Source organism: Sceloporus occidentalis, unplaced genomic scaffold (genome assembly GCF_023333645.1).
Source record: "Sceloporus occidentalis isolate IW3139 unplaced genomic scaffold, rSceOcc1.0.p SCAF_78, whole genome shotgun sequence".
Taxonomy (NCBI): domain Eukaryota; kingdom Metazoa; phylum Chordata; class Lepidosauria; order Squamata; family Phrynosomatidae; genus Sceloporus; species Sceloporus occidentalis.
In genome coordinates this window covers 785516-810612 of record NW_028317058.1, presented here as the reverse complement: position 1 = coordinate 810612, position 25097 = coordinate 785516, and the positions used below count along the sequence as shown (strand labels likewise).

At 39.4% G+C, this 25097-nt stretch overlaps 1 protein-coding gene across 1 annotated transcript; it reads right to left on the bottom strand.

Moving 5' to 3' along the window:
* Nucleotides 1-334: 334 nt before the first annotated feature.
* Nucleotides 335-24447, bottom strand: LOC149285492 (thrombospondin-4). Its single transcript, XM_089495307.1, has 22 exons — nt 24363-24447; nt 18950-19153; nt 16770-17017; nt 15791-15893; nt 15062-15144; nt 14291-14342; nt 13154-13347; nt 12626-12763; nt 11754-11831; nt 9834-9986; nt 8608-8712; nt 6302-6409; nt 5994-6153; nt 5088-5206; nt 4918-4970; nt 3522-3715; nt 2936-3114; nt 2330-2378; nt 2021-2217; nt 1548-1720; nt 800-939; nt 335-387 (listed from the first exon to the last, which is right to left on the bottom strand). The coding sequence occupies exons 1-22, from the start codon at nt 24445-24447 to the stop codon at nt 335-337; spliced, it is 2868 nt and encodes a 955-aa protein (XP_089351433.1).
* Nucleotides 24448-25097: the final 650 nt, after the last annotated feature.

Below are 25097 nucleotides of genomic sequence, written 5' to 3'. Positions count from 1 at the left end.
TATATATATATAATTTATACATTATTTTCTGTTTTGAGATTATTTGTTGTACTAGAACACATTCATACACCACCTCCCTCCCCCAGAAATGGATATAGACGGTCAACCTACTGAAGACCCAAACTGAATAGGTGTGTGCGTCGCATGAAATGTTGCAGTAGAAAACCTATATAATGTATGGTTTAAAACATCTGGTTTATTGTATCCATCTTAATTCACATACATTCATGTACAGCAAGTATAAAAAAAAATCAAACTTTGTTACATCAGATGAAAATAAGTGAATTCTTTTTCTTATCAAACAAAATCGAGTTTTAAAAAACAAACTGTTGCCTTAAGAAGAAAACTGCTGAGCTTGGAAAGCCTGGAAATCCTCTGGGATTGTATCTGGAAATGTAGGAAAATGTAAACGTTAGTTTGTTGTATTGGGGAAAAACTGTTTTTCTGCAATGTCTTGTATCTAAATGTATATCTCTAGCAAGTAAATACTCAAAATTAATATATTCTATGATACGGCAAGCTGTATGCCAATGTGGAGCAGTTAATATTTAATATTACATATTAAGTATGAATCAGACTTCCAGATGTCGAGAGAGTTTGTAGTGTAGAAAAATGAGCAATATCAGGGCTATATGTCCTATAGGGCAATTAAGTAGTGGAGTTGGCAGGGGAATGGCTATAGCATAATCTGTTGTTGGTCCTCTCCCTGCTGCCCTCGACCTCTCCCATCTCACCTTTCCACGCAGGTCTATTGGTTTTAAAAAAAAAAAAAAAAAATGAAAGTAAGTGGTAGCATTACCATTACAGCGATATTTCAGGTTGGACCAAATTATGTTTTCTTGGGAGAAGCAGAAAACGCCGAGCCGTCCTCCACGCATGGTGGTATCCACAGTGACACCGGAATCTGCCACCAATTCACTCCCTTCGTAGAATCTAGCTCTGCAAGTAGACACGGGCAATCATAAAACGTCCAGTCTGCGTTAGCAGAATGTAACCTGACCACTTACATTTCACGCAAGAAGCCCCAAAACAATTACAAGTAGCGATAAAAGATAACTAAAGCTGACGTGCGACCTCCATATGCTTAAAGTGTATATGCTACGGAAATAAATGCATCTGTGCAAATTTGTGATCTAAAACTACACTGTCAAGAGTGTTTTTTTTTTTTTTTTTTTCTTAGTGGTCCGTGCTCCAGGATATCTTATAGTAAGACAAAGACGTAATGGGAGTTTGCTCAAATGATGAAGAGCATTTTACAGACACTGACATGTTAAAGAACTCCATTTTTCATGATCAGCAGGGACAATCTATTCATATACAGATTTTAGAAAAATTATCACGCAAGGCAGAACAGAAAGTTCATCTTTTTTCAGTGAAAATTGAAGGTTGTTTTTTTTTTGTTTTTTTTTTAAACCTAAAAAGCTTGTTATCTTTACAGTAAACGTCCTCCTGCTAGGCATTAGCATGGCAAGTTTTTTTTCTGTGAAAAACACTCATTCTGTTTAGTACTCAACATGGCGAGCGACCATACATACATTCTAACTTACCTGATATAACCAACTTGGGGTCTGTGCTGTAGGAACCAACGGTATGAAACCTTGTCTTTCCAGCCAACGTTTCTGGGGTCTTTCCAAAGCAGACGCACTTGGTCATTGGTGTCTCCCGTGTGCCACAGAGAGTTCCTTAGATGTTCTCCTGGTCCTGTTTTTGATTTTACTGCCTAAAAGGGGTCCAATAAAGAATTTAGTAATATAAGGACGATATAATCATTACATTATGTTAAATTGCAGATCCACCAGGGCCACATTTATAGCAAAATCAAAACCAAGACTTTCAGTATGAATATTCATTTTACAGCAATACACCTTTACATCAGAGAAACTGGACTTTATCAAGATTGGCAATTTGATCCATTGGTGGTAAATAACATTTGCACTTCTTCATACGCACGTCTTGGTGTGAGACGGAGCTCAGGTGGTTACAGAATAGGAGCCAACTATGGCATGGATGGGATGTATACCTTCAGTTGAATACCGGGCTCTGCTACGGCTCTGAATGGCGTGGCCTGCCAATATGTCTGCTCTGTCTGTTTCCACATGACCACGTAGAAGCTTGAACTATCCTGATAGCCAAAAATAAATCCGGCGTAGTCATCATCCGTGACTGTGTTCACATGAAATGTGCCTTCAAAATCTACTCCATTAAATGCTGTGTAACCTAAAGGGGGGAGAAACAAACACACAGCAGAGTTTTTTTACACCCGCTTCACATTCAGAAGACAATATAATGGTGTAAATGAGGACACATCGAAGAACAGATGATGACATACCAACAGCAAGACCAGGGTCACTGTTCATAGTCTGCACAATCTCCATTCCCTGGAAGACAACAGGTTCATTAGTGTGGCTGGATCGGGGTTATGCGTGGGATGTGCATAAGTGCATTAAACAAACACAAAGGACACTAGAATTTAAGAACTACAATCATTTACAGTGTAAGGCTGGTTGAAAGCAAAAATCTATCTGCCTTTAGACAATTAGTGCTGTTTCCATGTTATATAAAGTGTACATGGAAGAGCACAAAGCAACACAATCGTAACACTGTCCAAACTGACACATACAGCCCTACAGCCCAACAAAGGCAGAGACAAGAAGACTCAAGATCTGACTCCCACTTATCATAGAATCCTAGACATTGGAGCTATCCCTGGGGGTGCAGTGATAGATATGTTTTAAAAAGGAAGGTATGTGGAAACATGCCAGTTTTTGTAACAGAGGATCATCTCTTTACAATATAACATCTTTAATGTTCTCTGCACATGGGATGCATTTTGTTTCTATCTATAACAATGTTACAAAAGCAAGTGTGTTAGGAAGGTAATCAGGAGACCAATGCATTACATGGAAAAGTAACAGTGAAAACATAAAGAGGTTACCTGGTTCAAAACAATCCAGTTGGGATCAATTTGTGCATCGCCTTCTGGATCCAAAACAACAGTCTGATAGGCCCTGAAATCGGTCAATGTGATCTCTGCATTTTCAGGACAAACATCGATGCGATCAATGATGGTGTCCTGATCAAAGTCCGACTCACAGATGTCTCCCACTCCATCATCTGGACAAAGAATAAAATCATCAGAGGGACCGGCGGCCAGCACAATTCCTTTATCAAAACTACAGTACCTAGAACTTGTGATCGCTTGACATACTTTGTTTCAATGTTTACATCGCTTCACATATATGTTAACTTCCTGTAAAACACTATAAAATGTAGCTTTCGGGAAAAATTACAGATCTACTTTAACTCACAGCTGCTGTCTGTATGATGAGAAGATCAAACACATCTGATAAATCATGAGATTCTCCTTGGAATCCCACTTTCTGCACTACATGTTTAACCCTTTCCGATACCGTGTGATGAACATGCTAAGCATTCACTGTTTAGACTCAAGGCTCAAATAAGCGAGGAACCCTTGATTGGTTTCATAAATAAATAATTTTAACATCAGCAATAAACTTTACTGTTGTCATCCTCCTGTCCAGGGTTGGGAACCAGTCTGCAGTTATCTGGCCCTGGAGGAAGGAGGTCAGGAATTCCATCATTATCATCATCATCGTCGCACTCATCTCCTACTCCGTCCTTGTCTGTGTCTAACTGAGAACTGTTGATGACCGTGGGGCAGTTATCTGTGCTGTCCTGGTGACCATCTCCATCACTGTTAGGAATAAATAAAATATACTCTTTTTTTTTCAGTGAAAAGGAGGGTCATTTCTAAACAGCATTCAATGCATTAACACAGTTTGTATTTAGGAGTCATTATTGTTACCCCAGCCTGTATTATTTTCTGTAGATAAAGGTATAGAGTTGTGCCGTGTGCCACAGAAAGAGAGAAAGACAATTTGGTAGAGATGATGCCTTTACGGATTACTAATGGATTGTAAGCTTTTGAGACTAAGTCTCTTCTTCAGGCATATTATGCCATGATAGGTATCATTGTTGCCATTTTTCTGTAGATACTGTATTGTTTATGGCAATACAGCGCCATCTAATGGTTATTCATATAATATAATGTAATGTTGGGTATTTCCATTGCTGAAACAGACGGTTTCAGCAACAGATTGGAGATTTTAAATCAATAAATGACATGAGTGTGATTACTGCCTGGACACATTCTACATTCATAAACGTTTTCAACGTGTTGCTAAATCGGCCACACATGGGGCAATAAAGGTGCCCAACGGCCAGTCCGGTCAAGGTTTCGTGGGGAATACATAAATATACAAGCATTGTGTAGAATGATTCAGTCCACTATTTATATTAATTAAAACCAGGTACAGACTGGCTATCTGTCAGACCGACAAATGCCAATGGGCTCCATACACACTCAACCAAGCATAACGTTCTAACAAAGCTGGTGGCCACATGTACATCATTTGGTGGTCGCTGCATTCAAGTGCCAGGGCCACTTAATCATCCCCAGCTCGACCCTTATTAAAACTCTTACATTAAATGTTTACAATGACACATTATATCTAATATCGGGTTAGGAACAGGAGGAATCAGGTGAGAGGAATCATGGCAAGGGGGTAGAATTTGAGCCACTACTAGAAACTTTTTCATCACTGCTTGCCGCAGCCATTCCTAGGGAAAGAAATCAGGCACGACAATCCCTTTAACGCTGGGGGCATCCAGAACCAATAACTCATGGCTTATATATTTAACAAACACATTTTAAACTAACAGTAACTAACACACATTAAAACATATTAGTACAGGAGGAGAAGAGGCCCTGCTCTTGTATACAGAACATGTACAGTATATCGGGTGGTTGATGGGGGGGGGTGAGATATTATTCATGAAATTATACCTCCTCTTAATAAAAGTAATATTGTGCAATGATTTCATATGAATTCTTACCTGTCTTGATTAGTATCACAGGAATCGCCAACCAGGTCATTATCAATGTCTGACTGTGGGAAAAAAGAGATAATATAATGCTTTGTGTTCTGATACAATAAAATAGATTTCACACTATCATTTCTGTGTCACGACGATCGCCCCACGTTCGCTGCCACTTCTAAACTAACCTGGTTTGGATTGATGATGTCCGGGCAGCTGTCACAGGCATCACCTACACCATCACCGTCCTTGTCTTTCTGGTCCACGTTAGGGACTCGCTGACAATTGTCCAGGAAGTTTTTGATACCTACAATAAAAATATACTGTTGAGTCCTGGAAACAGTCACAACTCATGCATTACTACTCAAGGGAGCAATCATTAAAATCCACATTATACAGCTCGGTGCCACTCCAAATAAATCCGATATAATAAAGCCTACCAGGTCCTGAAAAAAGGGACATAGCATTGACAAAAACTTGGTTTTGTTTCATTTTCTTCCAACAACATACTTTTATCTGTAACTCACCACACTGAGCTGATCCTTTATGGCAATGCTAATAACATCTGGCTTGTACAATGACTTTTTTACTCCATAGACTTCCATTAGTCAGAGTGTCAGACTATGTGATTGAGACCGAGTCGTTCAATTTTGTTTTGAACCCAAGACAGTATGATAGGTAATCAGGGTGTTTCTCTAGTAGATTGGACTTAGATAATGCTATAGATGCTAGAGCACATACTCTAAATTGTCGCTGTCTGGAAAAAGTGTGTAAAAAAACTAGTACTGTTTAAGAAAAAAAACAGTACAATGATTTTTAAAAATGTATTTTTCTGGTACTTGTAATAATAATTTTTGGTGGGCATTCCTCTTAAACTGAACTGAAACCTGGTGACCACAGAGTTTCAGAAATACCCTTATTGATGACATTTAGAAAGCAAGTAAAACATACTAAATTCGGGGGGTAAGCTTGGAGTTTAGCACAGAGACCTGTGAAGTTTTTTTATGCCCTCCCCCCAAAGCAGAACACTCACTAAATATGCATATGTTAGGCCTTGCTTTGGAAATGCATGTAAAGTATGAGTAATTCTTTACCATCTCCATCCATATCATCATCACAAGCATCTCCTTTGCCATCACTGTCTGTGTCTCTTTGGTCATTGTTCAATGTCAGGCGGCAGTTGTCACAAGCATCCCCAAATATATCCTGATCGCTGTTTCTTTGGTCGATGTTCACGGCCAGCACACAGTTATCCTGTATAAACACATCATTTGCATAGTTTTTTATGAGTAGACGTGGGATTTGTACTTGGATTTGCTCCCAACAAGTACTTTTAGCAGGTTATCATGTATTAGTTATTTGTATTCTTAGCAAAAACACTTTTCTATAATGTTCCTTTTACCTGCTCATTTAGGATGCCATCTCCATCAGCATCTTCATCGCAAGCATCTCCCATTCCGTCCTTATCAATGTCCTCTTGGCCTGAGTTTGGAACGTACAGACAGTTGTCCTGTAGGTAAGCAGATCACCAGACATTTTATACAGAATTATTAAAGAATTATGTCTTAAATAACAAATGTGAATCTTGTTCATGTTCTAAATATAGTGTGCCTTAAATACAGAATTTGCCATATTTCCTGTGCTCCAATAGTCTTTTCAGCCATCAGGTCTGAATTTTAGCCAAGCCATACATTCCACAACCTCGGCCAATATGGGCTACTGCAAACGGCTTCCACTGTTATGTGAGATAAACCAAAGAAATCAGTGTCTAGGGATGCTGCAACTTAGATATATAAAAACAGTAACGTGCATCTAGATCTTTTCTAAACAAACTGACACTAAACTGCTTGAATAGATTAACTCTTTTGTAGGAAATGTAGCTGCTGTGGCCTCTCCCCAAGTGGCCTCATCATAAGTGGCTATTTAAGAGTTAAACTGGACTATCCAGACATCCATCCCTGGTGTTCATGCTTTCATCCATCCTCTGGCAATCACTAATGTCTGCCATATCTCCTTCTCTTACAGGTATGAATATCCCATATTTCATTTGAACCCCTCGTTTCCTGCTGTAACCCCTGTTTTCCACCCAGTATGTCTGTATCCTGCCTGTCTCCATACCCTGCTGCTCTCAAAGGGTTAAATTTGGTGCCCTCTAGTCTAGCTTAATTGCATTTGTTAGCCAAGGTCTGAAACCTCTGCCTCCTGTATGCAATTACCTTATCTGACCTCTTGTGAGGCAGCCCTATATATTCCTAGGCCTCACTTGGAAATGTAGCTGCTGTGGCCTCTCCCCAAGTGGCCTCATCATAAGTGGCTATTTAAGAGTTACACTGGAGTTAAACGGGAGGGAAACTACAAACCAAGTACCAATGCAGAAAGCGGCTACAACTCCATCGGAACCAGATCAGCTCATCCCCATCCAAGCCGTCCTCACTTCCCTCAACCACCGACTAGATTGTAAACTCACAAGAGCAGGGCCCTCTTCTACTTTGCACCAGTTTGTTATTGTATGTGTTACTGTATGTGAAATTGTTCTAATGAATGTAACAGCACTGCTGAATCCTCCGGCGCTTTATAAATAAATGTAATGTAATGTAGGTGATCGCAAAGACCATGGGAGTTATGTATAAAAACTAATTCTGATACAAAAGCCTGAAAAGTGGTGTTATCATCATAACAACTGATGGAATGATCAAGTGAACGTGCGTCCACTAAAATGGCTTTGAAACTAGTACTAATTGGACTTGGGTGCTGGCCAAGTCTTCGTGTTCTTCTTCAGGGAAAAAAACACCTTCGTATTCCATGAATATTTGCCCGTATTTGTTAGTTTCGGGCGAGCCCCTGGCGGAGACCAATAGAGTCGCTCTTAAGGACCTTTAACTCCTGATGCTCCAATGTGTACCTTGTCCTGCCCTTGCTGTGCCCTTGCCCTGCATGGGGACTCAAATCCCGTTCTTCCAAGGCCAAATTCCCCAGAACGGTTGTCTCAGACTCAGAAGATATTTCCAAAGACGAACTTGAAGAAACGAAGATTCTTCGTGTTTTGCTTCTTCATCTTGGTGTTCGTTTACTCGCCGCCATATTAGTTTATTCGGTATTCGGTTTGAACAACAAAAACATAACATTCGTTCTCTCGAATACGAATGCACAAGTCTAGCACTAATATACATTCTAGAGAGTTCATTTGGCTGGGGCCTGTGTATAACTTAGAATAACATATTTATATATGTGGTTTTGACCATTGGGTTGCCAAAAGTCACAGTGGAACTGAGTCCCCGAAGACTCTGTTCGGTTTTGGTGGGGGGAGTGGATTGTGCCTTCTGGCCCCAACTCCCTCTTGAAGAATTTAGTTGAAGAGTTGAAGACTTCAGTGGGTCTCTTTAAGGGGAGATCATAGAAGATCTGGCCCACCCAAGGCTTACGAGGGTAGGAAGAGGCTTCATATCACTTCAGGGAGTGCAGCCCCAGAGGAAGAAGATTGGGAACCCGGCTTGCCCCCCTGTGGCCCTACCATTTTTGGATCACCGATCACCATTCTTTCACTGAGCATGGTAGTAGACAGACAAAGAGCACGATTCCTCAGGCTCTTCAAAAAAATAAACCTCTGATGCTACTTACCATATGCAAGGAAAGGAAGGTTAGAACAGTTCTAGGTTTTAATGTATTTCAATCAGCTCTCGTATCCTAAAGGAGTCAGCGGACACTTACTTTTTTGCAGAATTTATCGGTACATTGCAGAGCTTGATCTGGATAGCCGTCAATGTCAGTATCTTTGCCACAAACATAACCGTTCCCAGCCCATCCAACTGTACACTATAGTAAAATGCAAGAACAGAAGAAAAGAATTAAGTAGAGAATTTATACAGAATAAATAGGACTAAGTCATGGCACCCCATCGCCAACAATGCCAGTCACCGTGTGCAGGAATGGCAGACTATGCTGTTTCACTAAGACAAAACGTTAATTGCACTCTCTAGTAACATAAAACTAGCAGATCGGCCATTTTTTTTACTTCTATGACAACAACAATTATGATTTTTTTTTGTTTTCATGGCAACAATTTCTTAGTGCCAACTTTTAGGGCACATGACAAGTGTCTCTGGCAAAAAAATATGAATGAGGCTAAATGTTACTAAAGAATTATTTGTGGGAAGGGTTTGGGCATTTAAAGGTATGATGTTTCTAAGTATTGAGCAGAGGGTATGGAAGAGCACCTTCAAAACAGGACCCATCAACAATTTTCCACAGCCTCTTTTTAATGGCAAACATGGTGACCGTATGATGAAGATCCATAGGTGGAGTAGTAATCCTGTCCATTTTTTCTAGATATACAATCTAATGTGAAATTTCCAGAAACAAATTACTATGTATGCAATGTTTTTCTTGCTCACTGATTTATGGAAGGATGGAGTATTTATCACTAGGTGGCTGCATTGTATGGAGGTACACGTGGTACTCATTGTTCCTCCTAGAATGTCCAGGTAGGATTTCCGGTGTTCCTCGATAGACTGCGGTAGGATATTGAGGTGAGATTTCCAGTGTCTATCACAAGATGGTAGTAGAATGGGTAGGTGAGCGTTCTTATGCTCCAACAATATTCAGCTTGAGATTCCAATATTTCTCGCTAGATGGCAGTGGCATTTTTAGCTTACCGTTACATTTTTCAGGTTAAAGTTCTATTATATACAATATAATCTAGAGAGGGCTGTGAAACCGATTAGAAAATGTATATTAATGAGTGTAAAAAAGAATGGAGAATAATTTACCTTGTGCATTATGTAGCTTTTTTTGTGGCCAACTACACCCGTCCCCAAATAGTTATCCAGTTTATTTTCAATATTGTGAGGGTTCTAGCTGTTGCTATAGCCTTCTTTCCCTTCTTTAAAACAGTTTTCACACCAAAATATGGTGTTATGACATGAACCGATACTCACAACACAGGTAATTTGACCTCCTCTTTCCTCGATACACTGAGCACTGGAATGACATGGGTTCAACCCACTGATCCGGCAGCTTCTTTCTGGATTACAACCCTTAATCTGGTCACCGACAAAGCCAGCTTTGCAAGGTCCACAACGATAGGAGCCCTATGATTAAAGAATAGGAAATGTTTGGATCCATTTGCATTGGTTTACCCCAAAAAGTCAATTTTCTGAATAGAGTGTTGAAATGAAGCAACATTGTTTTGTTATTTACAAAGCTCAATCTATTTTTTTTCTTTAACGAGTAAATTAATTTGAGCCTAATTGTAATTGGTATTAAAACTGAATGCGTACACATCTTCTACATGTATGAGATTCACTTGAGACCAAATGGGCAATGTAACTTGAAAGGGATGTCTCAATTTCCCATAAGGTCCTCTGGGAAGCGGATTTCTATAATCAGCAATGTGGCTAGTGTTCCTACTGAATTAGAGGCTGTCAGTTTCAATCCATTCTTCTTTCATTTCATTGAGATCAATAGAATATTGGATCGATAACTTGGAAAAAGATGCAGTGGGGTTTTAATCAGCACCGAAGAGGAAACATCATTAAAGCTTTTCGGCATAATAATATCTATATGCCATATTTGCTTGGTTTTAAGACGACCCCCCAAAATCTGAATCTTAATTTAGGATAAAAAAAGAAAAAGCCTGAATTTAAGACGACCCTATAAGAAAAAAAGTTTTACTAGTAAATATTGCCACTCTGCCCCATGATATGCCTTTTAACCCTTTATATGCCACTGTGCCTAAAAGGCATATCAAAGCCTACATGAACAACAATTTAGTGCGCACAACTGTAAAATGCATTAAAGGCGACTGACAACAATTTTATCTTAAAGGAGCAGTCAACCTTATTTTCAAGGAAATATGAGCTCCAGATGCTGCTGTAATTTTTGGTCTAATTGGAAACTCTACAGACGCGTGGACACAAAGTCTCTATTGTTAATACTATTGGAATCATCTGACTTACTTCCATATTTTTCCCATGAAAACATAATATTATTGGGCTGAGACCCTCAGGAAGCTAAATAATGACTGCTTGGAAGAGTCTGAGAAGTTTGTATTTCCTTTGTGTAATTATAGTTTATTTTGTAGTTCCAACGTTTGCTTAGGGGATTTGGAGTAAATGGTTGAATCCTGGTGTATGAGCTTTATAATATAGACAGGCACTAATGAATGTATACAGCAGGTTAGACATAAACTAAACATTACTCGGGTATTTGAAACAACAAAAAAAGACTGGATTTATGTTTTATAATACCCAAATTTATTCCATGTTCTTCAACGTAGGTGGAAACGGACATTTAGTCTTTCCCCCGCACTGTGCTTGGTTTCTTGTTATAAAATAAATTACTATAGCTGTGAAATAAAAATTGCCTCTTTAGAGCCAATTAGTGAGATTCCTGAAAATAGTTCTTCCTAATAATAAATACTAATTCTTCTTGGTAGGAAGAAACTGAATAAAATCAAGAAAGTTTATTAATTGCAACAATTTTTTTTTAACATTTGCTTACATAACATGCCTATTGGGGAAAAAAATAGAGACATAGAGTACCTGCGTGTAACAAATAAGTAAATAGGCAGCTGTGTCCACGCGTTTCGCCGTGTGTACGGCTTCCTCAGGGGGAAGCCTACTCATGCAACACTATGGAGTAGTTACCAAGGTAGTAAGTGCGTGTTACCAATGGAGATAATTGATATATAATTGAGAAAAGCAGGTGTATGGCGAAGGACCATTCACAGGGGCTCGTGGTCCAATTCAGTGCAGCAGATACAATAGCCAGAATAGTCACAGAAAATGCAGTAACAGTGACAGGTCGGGTAAGGACAGGGGTAAAACAGATGAAGTAATACACTTTAAAGCCCTTACCATTGTGTTTGTGCAGAGAGAATTAGCCACGCAGCCTCCATTTCTTCCATTGTTGCATTCATTGATATCTGTGCATACCTGTCAGTAAACATAACAATGTATTTTGTATGTGACATACAGCGAACACAGCTAAACATACACATCGCGCACTCACTAACTTGTAATACTAATTATTTGTCTATTTTCAAGATTATTCAAGCCATAGTAATCTGTAATATGGCATACATCAATATACTGAAAATTTAATTACAGCATCCCGCAGAATTAAGGGTCCTGTATTGTCACTGTATGCCACATGGCTGCCATCAGCACATATATATGGGCCCCAGACAAGCAGGGGGCCACCTTTACTGGTCTTTGAGGCCCGAATGGCCCTTTCCTGGGATTGTAGCTTTGTGAGCCCATTGATAGCACGGGGAGGGACCGCGTGATGGGAGGGGCAGAGGAAGGAGTACGAGACAAGGTAGTGGGAGGAGTATGAGACAAGGTAGTGGGAGGAGTATGGGACAGGGTGGTGGGAGGTGCAGAGGGAGGAGTATGGGACAGGGTGGTGGAAGGAGTATGGGACAGGGTGGTGGTAGGAGCATGGGGAGGGGGACAGGGTGGTGGTAGGAGCATGGGGAGGGGCAGAGGGAGGTGTATGGGACAGGGTGGTGGGAGGTGTATGGGACAGGGTGGTGGGAGGAGCATGGGACGGGGTGGTGGGAGGAGCATGGGGAGGGGTGAGGGGACCATGTCTTTAGGTTTGTACTGGGCCCAAGATTTGTGATGGCGGCCTTGGTATTCTATTGATACCAATCCAGTCTTACTCACATGATGCTCAGCCAGCCTTTCTAATGAAACTGGTACACACAGAAGACCTGCAAAATTACCTGCTTGTTTTCCTTCGCATATGTAATGCCAACCCCTTGAACACTGGCTCCTGTATATCCCGGAGGACAGGCTTCACACTTAAATCCGGGAGAAGTGTTTATGCATCGAACGCCAGGGAAACAAGGGTTAAACCGACACTGAAAGCAGAAAAGACAAGTCTCATCATCACTCCCACACAGCAAGACATCATTTGGGGCCCTTCCAACTATTTCTCCCCACGAGTCTCCTGTACCCTAATCCCATATCAATGCCATATGCAGGAATCCGACACAATTCCCACTACATTCACATAAATGAGTCGCGGCACAAAGATCACGCAGGAGATAACTTTGTATGCTATTCCACAGAAGATAAATATTAAGGCTATTTACAAACAAGCATGTTTCTTCTTATAATATTCAATCAGTGGAAATAAATAGAAAATTGGTAACATGTGCCCGGCTTTTATCCATGTCATCGCAATTAACCCTCCCAGCATTCAAGGAAACAACGTGACGATGGAGAATGACTTCTCAGGATTGTAATACCTCGTCTATATCGGTACAAATAACGCCATTCCCCGTGTAACCGGGGGGACAGGGTCCGCACTGAAATCCAGTGGCTGTTTCTGTACATTGTACTCCTCGGAAACAGGAAGTGATGTCACACTTAGGCTTTGGAGGAGGAGTGGGTTTGCGGGGCGGTGGTGCGGGTGTTGGATATTGATCATTAGAACCCAAACCTTAATGTGGAAAACGAATATGAGTTAAAAGATGAGCGCTTGTAACAAACTGTTATCACCACATTCTGCACCAGAATCACTTTTAAATTTTAAAAGAAGAAGGATTTTGTAGAGGAGGGACATTTATTTGAAAGGAGGAGAAATGTTAGAACAAGAGGTCGTAACCTAAATCTAGAGGGCAAGAGGTAGGCCCGGACTGCCTGGACCTGATAGAGCCACACACTGATCTGCTGCTCTAGCGGCACATTGGTTGCTATTAAGTGCAGCCACCCGCTGGATACGCCAGACATTGGCAGCCTTTATGTCATCAGACTGCCACTGGCCTTAAAGTGCCAGCGCCGCTTCTTCATCAACAGTCCTGCCCTGGTCAGAGGCTTAGATGGACTATATGGAGGTTTTACTTTCCCAAGTCGGTGGAAAATGAATGGAACAGCCTCCCATTAGAAGTGGTAGATGTTAATACAAGGGAATTTAAATATACATAGGACAGGCATAAATTTATCCTGAACAAGGAATGATTAAGGTCTGAGTCTCTACATCAAAAAAGTGGGCAGACTAGATGGGCTATCAAATTCTACGTTTATAAGAATGAGTGACTGGAAGACAAACACAAGTATGAGGATAAAAGGGATTATTGAAGGTGCTGTTCCACGTTGGTGAAGAATGTTCAGCAAATAACCCTAAATAGACCCGACAACAACGTAGCAGTGTCTGCTTTTGTCACATGGCGGTTAATTGTTCCCAAGACAAATTATAATTGAGATTAAATCTTACATGATTAAACAGTTATTTCTGGTAATGGTCTGGGTATGGAACAGCACTAGGAATTACATTTCTAAAGGTAGTTACAAAAAGTGTTTAAAAAGTTTATATTACAAAAGCGTTAAATTGCGCAAAATAGATGGAACAGCATGTTTAGTAAATCAATGGTTAATATACTAACCGCAGGCCTGGCATTCAGCGATAGTGTTCCTCAGAAACATGGTCTCTTTAACCTTAAAAAAATGACAAGAAAATATGTTTTATTTTATCTTATTTATGAGATAAAAAAGTGATCTATTTTATCTCCGTTAATAAATCTGGCCTAATATATCTCTAGTGTTTATCAATTTTTTGTCACCTATTTTGGAAATTACAATAAGTGAAACAAAAGAGTATATGGAATGCCCTAATTTAATAGAATAAACTGTAAAACAAAATGTATTAGTAAATTGTTTTCTCTCATTTTATTGAACCATGATTTTTATCCTTTTTTTAACCATCATAACAAATTTTTTATATATTTTTTTTTAAAAATTAAGAATACGAACTTTTACATTTTTATCCTGAATAATGTATACCCTAAACATTAATGAAGCATTATCAATATTTCATCACCACACCCATAGTGGGTGTGGCTAAATCAATGTTTTCACCAATGTCCTCAATAATTACATCCATTTCTGGCTAGGTCCAGCCCGTGACCTGTCATGGTTGTAATAATAGTGATTTGGGTTTACGCTTGCCAGGGATGCATGAATAATAATAATGCATTATAATAATAGCAATGTGCCACCCACAGCCCACTTCCATGAATATATTATAATATATATATATAAAAAAAAATATATATATGTAAATATTATATTAAACATTGTTAATAACGGTAGGGAATTGGTTTTCGAGATCTTTTTAGTAATGCTGCCAGTTAAAGATGAAAGACAACGTGGCTCACCTGTTGCCTCATAACATCTCTGAGTTCACCCAACATTTGATTCATCTGTGAGATTTGGCCTATTAGTTGCCTGCTGACATCACCTACACAAAAACATAATGCACAACCCTTCTCACACACTTCACAATTTCCAACATTTTGCATAAAAGACAGTCCCTGATGTTATGAGCTGAAACGGAGGCTGCGTGGGTAATCCTCTCTCCGCGAAAAAGATTTCTCCCATGTCCCAGAGAAGCAGGACACTGGAGAAATCATTGGGGCAGTAGGATTTAGGCCTTAGGTTGGGATTGACTTGGTGGATCTGGGACACTTGGCAGGTATTTTATGAGCAAACCTGGAAACTCTCAGGGTTCGACCCTGAGTCTCAGGGTTTTTGCCCCAACTTCAGGGTCTCCAAGGTTTCCATAAGGATAGGTTTGACTGTAATTTCATGAGTTGCTATGATGGGCTATCAATGGGTTAATATTTAAAGAGGTCCAGGGTCAACTCATTTTGAACTTTCCAGGATGATATATGGGGGAGGGAAGAGCCTCACCAAAGAGGCAGTGTAAGCGGTGCATGGGCTATGGCTAGACAATGTCACATTATGGAGGGGTGGGGAGTAGGCCAAACCAGGCAGGGTGCCGGCAGCGCCAGAATCCACTTCCCCTGTTTCATCTATCATTAAAGAAGCTATTACATCATATGCTAGCGTTTCACGAAACTGATATATGTAACAAGTAAAGTCACCTGCATTCTGTCCGGGTTCACTCTGCTGCATAAAACAATCTTGGATTGAGGCTATTTGTGACAGAGAACCTCCCATCACCAGCTTGAGTTCATCCAACGTATCCTGCAACAACATCATAGACCTTTAAATGCATTGAACCAAAAGAATTGAGAACAGGTTTGGCTATGAATGTGTTTGTAATTTAGGATTAAAACCCATTATTGATAATATTTTGCCAACAGGCTTGTAAAACTAGCATATATACATAATAATCCTATGAAAGCAATTACATAGGTGATATTTTAATGGCAAAGGAAGGAGGACGCAAGCCACCTGGCCTGGTCTGTGGATTTGTCCATTGAAGTCACTGTGTAACGTAAAACCTTTAGGATATTTTGAATCCAGCTATGGTATTGGATGGGTATGAGGCTGTGATTGTGTTGAAGAAAGGGGTTTTGCAGTTTTTGTTCTACCAGTAGTGTTTGGTTTTTCCATGACCTATAAAAAGGCTAATATAAGCTTATCAGTGGGCACTTTGGTAACACTACCATTCTGAACAAGGCTTGTAAAGCCCACTGCAAAACTTCTCTCTACATGTTCTTACTAAACGTAAGGACTGGCATGTGGGTTAGTTTCTGAGTTTAATGTACATTTATTGTATACGTTACTTACAGTGAGGTATTTTTTCTGTTGCAATAGCAACCAACAGAGCTACTTTTATAATTGTCAAGCAAATAGACAGCAAAACACATCCTTTCATGAGCAGGTTATAAATCAAGACTTAAAAAATAAGGCACAAACAAGACTCTTAAAATACAAGATGCAGGGTAATTAGAACATAATATCTATTATCACATTTTTTATGTATTCTTTTAAAAATATTTTGTTGTTCCTGTGAATACATGATATTTCCAACCAGATGGGATATTACATGGTCAAGCTGTAAATGCATCAACACTGGGGTTTTATGAGAAACAAAGTTTTGTTTTAAGTGCTTACCTGTGAGCGTTTCTGCAAAGTTTTCAGCTGCACTGAGCCTGTGTTCAGGTTTATTCCTGACAATGGTCGAGGTAGGTCCTTGATAGCATCCACCTGAATGCAGTCCAGGTATAGCTCAGCAGAGCTGGGTCCACGGTGGAGACCACTGAGGTGCAGGAGAAGTGTATGCTGCTTTCCATCAGCCAGCTCAATGTTGCTGAAGATAACTGAGTTTAACTTTCCATCACTCTTGAGGTATCGAAGAGAGGCTGAGGTCAAAAGGATAAAATGTCAAGTAAAATACTTAAAAAAAACATACACTCAAAAGAAAAATAAGTCTGAATTAGACCTGTTGTTAGCATATTGACCAGTGAAATCTTGTTGGCCATGTCCAACGCACATTATCATTTAGTATCAGCAGACAAAACCCAGAGAACGAGAACAAAGGATATTCCATGTTTGAAAATTAAGCTCAGCATGATAACATCTTATTTTTGATGCACCCTGCTGTAATATGTGGATTGCACTGCAGGGACAAACAGGTAATACCCACTCAACATTTTAAGGGAATAGGAGAAGACCCAAGTGGATTGGTAAAGGCCAGTTACACCATGAGCTGCTGATAGTCCAAAGTATGGTGGCCATTCTTACCTAACCTGTGAATGGAATTGGCAGATGTATAACTAGCTCAGAAGGTGGACATAGACATTTAACATGTACAGGGACATAGACATTTAACATGTACAGGGACATAGACATTTAACATGGGATGTATAAGATAAATCACTTAATCACACATCCCACATACTGCAGGGCAGATGTGCTGATTAGCAACTTGTCCTGGGAAAAACGGCCATTGTGGCCACTCTAAATTCTAAACATAAGAAAAAAAAAACAAATTTCTATATCTTTCCAATTCAAGAGTTTTTATATAGAGACATGAATCTTATATAAAACATTTCGCACCCGTATCGTGGGTGAGTGTGGTTAAGCTATCAACTACTTTGCCAACAATTCTCAAGAAATAATCAGTTGCTACATTTAATTAAAATGTACTACGTGTTGAAAAGTCAGAGGAAACAAAATGTAATATAATCCCAAGTAGTCTGATTTTAAGATGACAATTTGTGGTCTCCATAATAGAACACAGGAGATTTCATTATCCGGTGTTTCACCTCTTATTGCAACTTAATGAATAACAGGTTTTTGGCACTATAGAGAGGCCCCCTTCCTTCAATGTTCAACGGTTATCTTATTATGCGTACGGAAAATGACCAGACAAAAGCAATTAAAACCTGCATTTTAGTGTAAATATAATGAAATTTGGCAAAATAGAATCCTCACAAGGCACCAAGCTGTCTATAATTCCATACACTGAGCCACTTGAGACAGTTTCTACATTACGGTTACATGCAATCATGATGGAAAATGTTTATTGCCATCTTTTATTAATCCTTTCGTCTCATAAATTACTTTTTTCATGATTTTTTTATATTTCTCAGTTCCCCAATGTTTAATAAAATACAACCTTACTTTAGCTTCAAAAAAGTCTGCCTTTGCACAAAATTATTATTTTTTATGTTCTTTGTGTTACTTGGTTATCACTCGTCCATTACTCCACCCAATTTTAGGCACATCAATTTTGGCTACCCCTACAGTATCCTTTATTTTAGGGGGGCAGTAAACTTAAGTCTTTGTCTGACCAGCCTAGCACGGAGAAGTGAAATGGTTATACCAAATGACAAAGAAAGGTATTTTTGTTATCCCCCCCCCCCCCATTTCCACTTCCAAACTGAAAAAATGTTTGGATGAAATTCTGACAATGCTCATTTCACCAGAATTTGACCACTGGGCCTAAGCACATGAAGAGGTTAAGTAGATAAGGTCTGGATGAAACTCGGTTCAATTGTTATTCAACTCCTTCAATCAGTTCCTTCATTGAACTATCTCTCCAGACCGTGAAGAGTTTCATGTTAAGCAAACTAATGGCTGAGCAGTTTAGCTGAACTTTGTATGTCATCCAACATCTTGTGACAAGAGATCCTAACAAGATAAGATGAAAACCTAGGTGGCATTATTATGCAACAAGCTTGGCTTGGCTTTTGGGGTTCTGTTTAATTGCACCCAGGTTGCTTGAAAAGGAAGCCTAGCTGTGGGGTATTATCATTTGAAATTGTGAAATACAAACTATGACTTCTTACCTTTGTTTAAACGGCCCATTACTGTGAATTCAAAGAACCTACTATTGTCCTTTGAAGAATAAAGTCCAAAGAGTGTAGCTGTGGATTTAGGTTGCAGTTTGAATGTGGACAGTAAATATACTTCATTCATGGATGGATTGTTCAGAGCCTGTTGAAGGAAGTTTGCGACCTGCCTCTGGACTGAGGCAGAGAGAAGATCGAGGACTGAAAGACAAAATGGAAAGAAAATAGAAATTGTGTAATTGATCCAAACAAGAAAATGATGGGAGTGTAGACTGCAATGTCTTAATCCAGAATCTAGGAATATGATGAAGGTTCACTAATACATCATTTGTATTATTTAGATTAAATTAGCATTTATACTGGCAAGTAATGCATCACTCTGACTGTTACCCTACACCCGTGGCGCTCCAGTGGTCTCCAACCTCCATAACCATCAATCAGTGCCTGCCAGCTATAGCCTAAACACCTGTAGACATGCAGATTGACATGCAATGCAAAAAAGTACACGTATTTACGCAGAAAACACGCCTATCCGATAACTAACATAAGGTTTTTTTCTCTGGGTGCTGGGGACAGTTAAGGAGAGATGGGAATTATGCAGGAATTTTATATTTATATTGTTTATAGCCTTATCATATTCCTAGTATTGCTGAATACCCAAACCTTTCTAAACAGTTCTTTAATCAAGTCAAAATTTTTCTTGACTTTCTTTGCTGGGAACATTTGTCATGTGACATAATAGCAGATATTGAATGGTTGTTTCCATACAAAAAATGAAAACACTTTTTAAAGGCCTTTATGTGTTGTTTATATAATTACGAGGAATAAAACAATAAAACAAAGCATCTGCCAAGATTTATTTGCTGGGCAAGTAATGTTTTGTCTCAGTGGACATATATATTGCTATATGATGCCCTACAATCTATCGCTCATCCATTCAATACTTTTTGAATAGGTCCCCCTTCCCACCCCAGGATTACATTAGAATTCACATCTTGATTACTGAGGTCTCATGTTGCACGCTGGGATCCCAGCTCATTCAGCCTACAAATCCAGTGCCCCATCAATAAAATCCTAAAACTGTGGAAATTGTGACCGCTTTGAGGACTGGTTGGCCGGAGTTTGTGTATCAGCTGCAGGCTTCTCCGTATAACTGAGATCCTGTGTGGCAATACACAAGGAATGCATATTAAAGCCTTCGTTGGGAAATGGAAAATATTATAAAGTCAGATGGCATTTATAAAGAACATTTGGACTGTAACGATACTTGAACCTTTGAGTGCCAGAGGAGCGAGCCGTACACTGCCAGACAGGCTGCTATAGTCATTAGTATATCGTTTTGTACAAATTATTTGCAGTGTTCCAATAAAAAGCACCTAAAACCGCAATATGTATCCACATCCAAAAGTAAGGGTCACTCTAACACTTAAAAGTGACATTAAACCCTAATAACAAATAGATTGTAAGCTCACAAGATCAGGACCCTCTTTTCCTTATGTATCAGTATGTCTTAACGTGTTCATGTTATTGGTAATTTTTTATTATCCCCCATTGTAATGTAATAAATGCTGTCCATCACCTAAAGCCTATATTTTATTGCTTAATACAAAAATATATACATATCACACCAGGCAATAGTGGTTCTAGTGCGATAGGTAAACCCCCACCTGTGCAAACTTGATGTCGTTTATATCTATATACCGTATATATATACCAGCATATATCACATCAGGCCATAGTGGTTCTAGTGCGATAGGTAAACTATATCTCAGGTGCCCCCACCTGTAGGCACATACTTGCAAACATTAGAAAACCTCAAAGCGGCCTTGTTTACCCATATGCTAGGGCTGGTCCTGGTAGCATTTGCCATAACTATATGTCCCCTTTATTTGCATATTATTACCCGTCCATTAAACGACTCCTTTGCCTTTGCTAGCATATTACTTTCTGTTGGTTGAAACTGATTCTGGAAGCCTTTGTACAGAAGATAAAGTTGTTGGCTCTTAGATCTTTTGAGCTAAAATAGACCCTTCCTTTTTAAAATAAATATATCCTTAATAATCGCCCTAATTACGGAACAAAAAGTATGAGGACCTCTTTATAACTAAATGTTAAACAGATTACAGCGGCACAGAGGCCGATTCACCAAAATGTAGATCTAGGGCAAAGCTATGAGATTTCATGCTTGCTCCCCTAAGAAAACCCATCGAGCTGCTCAATCCCTTACGTATTTGCAGTGTTTATAGAAGCTGTAAGTCTATGGTAATGCATTAATAGCTATGGCTGTACCACATTGCCTGCGTCTGCTTAATTAACTAATAATCTGAATCATGTCTGTTACAGCTACTGGAAAAACTAAACTAAGCCCTGGAATAAGTTCATAGAATGTATTCTTAAGATTTTAAATTCATCATATTATAGTCCTGTGTTACTGTAAACGTCGTGTTGTTTCCCAGGGATTTGGTAGGAAAAAAGTTATATGAGCAGAGACTCGTTTTGGATGCCTGGACCTTATTAAAACTTCCAGGTTCTCAATATTTACCCTGCAGAAGCGTGGGGACTGCTTAGGTGCTCTTCTGATATAATATATTTAGAGGAGGATTGGCAATGGGGCAGGGATGCAATTGCCCCATGGGCTTCCATGGTTTAAATATTTTGGGCCGCTATCAATTGCCCATCGAGTTGGTCCAAAATTCTTTATAAAGGGGTGGTCCGACCTCAACCCAGCCACTAGTGGAGGCGAGAACGCATCAGGGTCATGTAACACAATGTTACATGACCCCATGGTAAAAGCCAGAAAGAAACCGGCAGGCGAGGTGAGGGGTGAGGAAGTGAGTCAGTGAGTGGGTAAGGGAAGGAGTATGTATATATCTGCGTGTTAGTATGAATGTGTATGTGGGCTATCATGAATGTTTATATGTGTGTGTGTCAGCATGATGGCGAATGTGTGCTTGTGTGTGACAGGGAGTTTGTATTGGCATGAGTGTATAAGTGTGTGTGAGGGAGTGTATGTTAGCATGAGTGTGTAAGTGTATGCTAGACTGTGTGTAAGTGTGAGAGTCTGTGTGTAGATATATGTGCCAGTGCATATGTGCATTACCAAAGGAGGGGGCAAGGAAGGTGCCAGCCCTCTGCTGACACTGTCTAAAACTTGTCTGTATGTATCAATTGAATTATGGTTTTCCTAGAACTTTCTTTCAATGTGTTTTAGACAGTATGCACATTAAGCATAGCGCCTGGCAAATATATCTGGGCTGCTCTATCATTAAGTCTCTGAGTTTCTATCCCGCTCTCAGAATCTCCAGGTAAATGAGCAAATACTTGCTGCCTCACAGTCTGGGGCTGGTCCTGAAAATTCTACTCTAATTTAAGGATATTTGAGTAGTATCCCAGTTGGTGACTCTCAGGGCTATACTACAGTGGATATATTGGCTTAAATACAAGTCACTTCATTAATAATGTTTTGACCTTCACAAGTCATGTTTTTCATAAGGAACATAATTATTGAAATATAATGTGTGATAGGCTTTTAAATAATGTGGTATCTGTATGTAAATGGATGGGAAACCTCTCTTTGCTTGAGAGGCTTTGGGTATCACATTTGGTTACAATCCTTTTGGATCTCTGGGTGAGAGGAAGGTCAACTGGCATATCCCATCCCCCGCCATGTCCTCCTTACTGCCTAGATATACAGGGCTTAGCCCCACCACATGTGTGGATAACCTCGCCTCTCTGGGCTGGATCCATCCCCTCCTGCATCCCGTGTACCTTCTCTATAAGGCTGACAACTTTTTAGTTTTCTTTCTTAAAAGGCGTCTGCTGGCACTGAGAGCCATGAATCATGACTAGAGAAGAGCTTGCATTCTGGTTGTTGGTCAGCTTAATGCCATCATGATGAAAGGGAGCAGATGTGAATGATTTAGGAGCAATGATCAAATCATGCCAGCCCATCAAATTTCAGTTGGGATAACTTGTCCTCTTTTTGTGAACTCTTGCATGTGTTGGGTACCCAAAAATTGTTGTATTCATTTTTGTATGTACTGGATTTTATTAATATTACTTCCAAGATTCAGATTTCTGTAGAGTTTATTCACTGCCATACAAGATGAATATGGTACCAGGTACTTAGTCATCCAGAGTCTCATACAGGTTCTACTCTAGAGGCCAAAACATCGGTAACTACTTAGAGTCCACAAAGAACCTGTGTAACTATTTTTGAAAGCCCATGTTGTGGATAATTTGCTCCGGAGTTGCCAGTCTTCCAGCGTGTCCCAGATGAAGCCTTTGGAGGCTGTATTGGGCACAAAGTCTGTTGAGCTGTCAATGATCAAGCTGTGTCCAAGTAAAGCAAAGCTGTGGCCACGTTTTAACTAGCTAAATGGGTAGTTAAAATTGAGATCCAATGCACCATACATTATGTATAAACTGGATATTCGGGGGAAAAGTGCTAAATATGAGCAGGAACATACAATTGGTATGTATGTATGTATATGGACTGATCTACATAATTTACATCAGTTTATAAAGAAAAAAAAAACGGAAATGTTTAAAATATACATTTTACATATCTTAATTTGTATGTAAATACTCCCCAACTATTAAAAAGCTATAATCCCTAAATATTAGAGGTCAATACATCTAATATTTTGATTGTTGTAAGTACTGTGCAAAATGTGATAATATAATAGACTGTAAGCTCTGCGGTGCAGGGACCTCCTTTCCTGTCCCAAAGTATTCATAAGTTTTGTACCCCAACCAATATGTTTGTAGACCACCGTAATTATTTTATAAGTGGACTTAAAGTACTTTCCCTCTAATGTTACCATAAACTGTAAAGCACTAATTATATCTCTTAGCACTTCAAAAATAAATATATACATAATAAAAATATAAAATGTTTGTTTTTTAATACATCTATTGCAAATGCATCCGAGTGTTCTTTGGTTGATAATATTTCTTAATTTGATCAACTTTTAGATGAGATCTGTATGTATCTGTTACAGATCAGACACTTTATTAAACCAATCATTTTTTTTAATAAACGATGGGATATGTGCTCAAAGATATTTCTATTGGGACAACACAGAAAAACATATAGCATCATATAAGCTTTCATAAACTCAGAGGTCTCTTCTTCAGATGGAAGAAGAAGATGATTCCATCTAAAGAAGAGATGTTTGAGGTCTCACTGTGACTTTTTCTATATTAGCCCAATAAAATGTATTACTTTTACTCCATCTTCTCTTGCGCCAATACAGATGTATACATTTTCCTTACTAAAAAAAACAGGGATATCATGACATATAGTATATGAGGACTGGTTGTATATTAATATTGATGAAGATAGCCCATCGGTTTTATACGATAGTTGGATAATAAAATTCTTGAAAAATTAAATTTTTTACGTTACCTTGGTAATTGGCTTGTGCATTGCACCTCCAGTGTGACACCAGTAGTATCTGTAACAGGAGAAAAAGGGTTTTCAGTTTAGGCATTGTGACTCCTAGGATGTGATTTCCAGTATATTATTCCCTGCCACTCCACAAGATGAGCAGATCTATAGAATCCCAGTTCCCCAGTAGCAGTGAGCAGGTCTGGTATGTAAGGCAGCGGAGGGAAGCTGATATAGAGCTAATGCAGATGCATGGGGGAGGCTCAGGCTGCAGCTGGCCAGCAGGAGTCCTATTCCAGGAGCCACTGATGGTTTGCACTTAGAGACTGCTGTGTTTATTCCACAGCCCCCCTAGCAAAAATAGGTGGGGTCCTGGGGGAAAACTCCATCTGTTCTTGAAATTTAAGTGTGTTTACCTACGCCTTCAAAGGAATTCTGAAAACATGGGGCACATCCATAAAATACCTTCTGCCCTGGCAAGGGTCATCACAGACAGAAGAAGGCTGTAGACTGCAAAGGAGATTCATCCTTAGCCAGATCACCCAAACACATATAAATTACAAAGTGCCCGACATAGAACTCATTTAAAACTGGTAAACAAAGTTCAAATTGTTTTAAAATATAGCCATTCTGGTCATTTGAGTTTGGCAGAGAATTTCAGGGTTTTCAATAAAATGCTGGATTCCGAGGCTCAGTCAGGAATAAAAAGAAGTTCATCCAAGATCATAGGATTATCTGGGTAAATGTCATCTT

Bases quoted from the DNA above. Each gene is read 5' to 3' on its own strand.
- LOC149285492 (XM_089495307.1), bottom strand. From the start codon at position 24,447: ATGCCTAAACTGAAAACCCTTTTTCTCCTGTTACAGATACTACTGGTG. The intron at 17,018-18,949 runs GTAAGAAGTCAT...TTTTGACCTCAG, and splicing joins AATGGGCCGTTTAAACAAAG to CCTCTCTTCGATACCTCAAG. The intron at 388-799 runs GTAATGCTACCA...CTACATTTCCAG, and splicing joins CCTGAAATATCGCTGTAATG to ATACAATCCCAGAGGATTTC.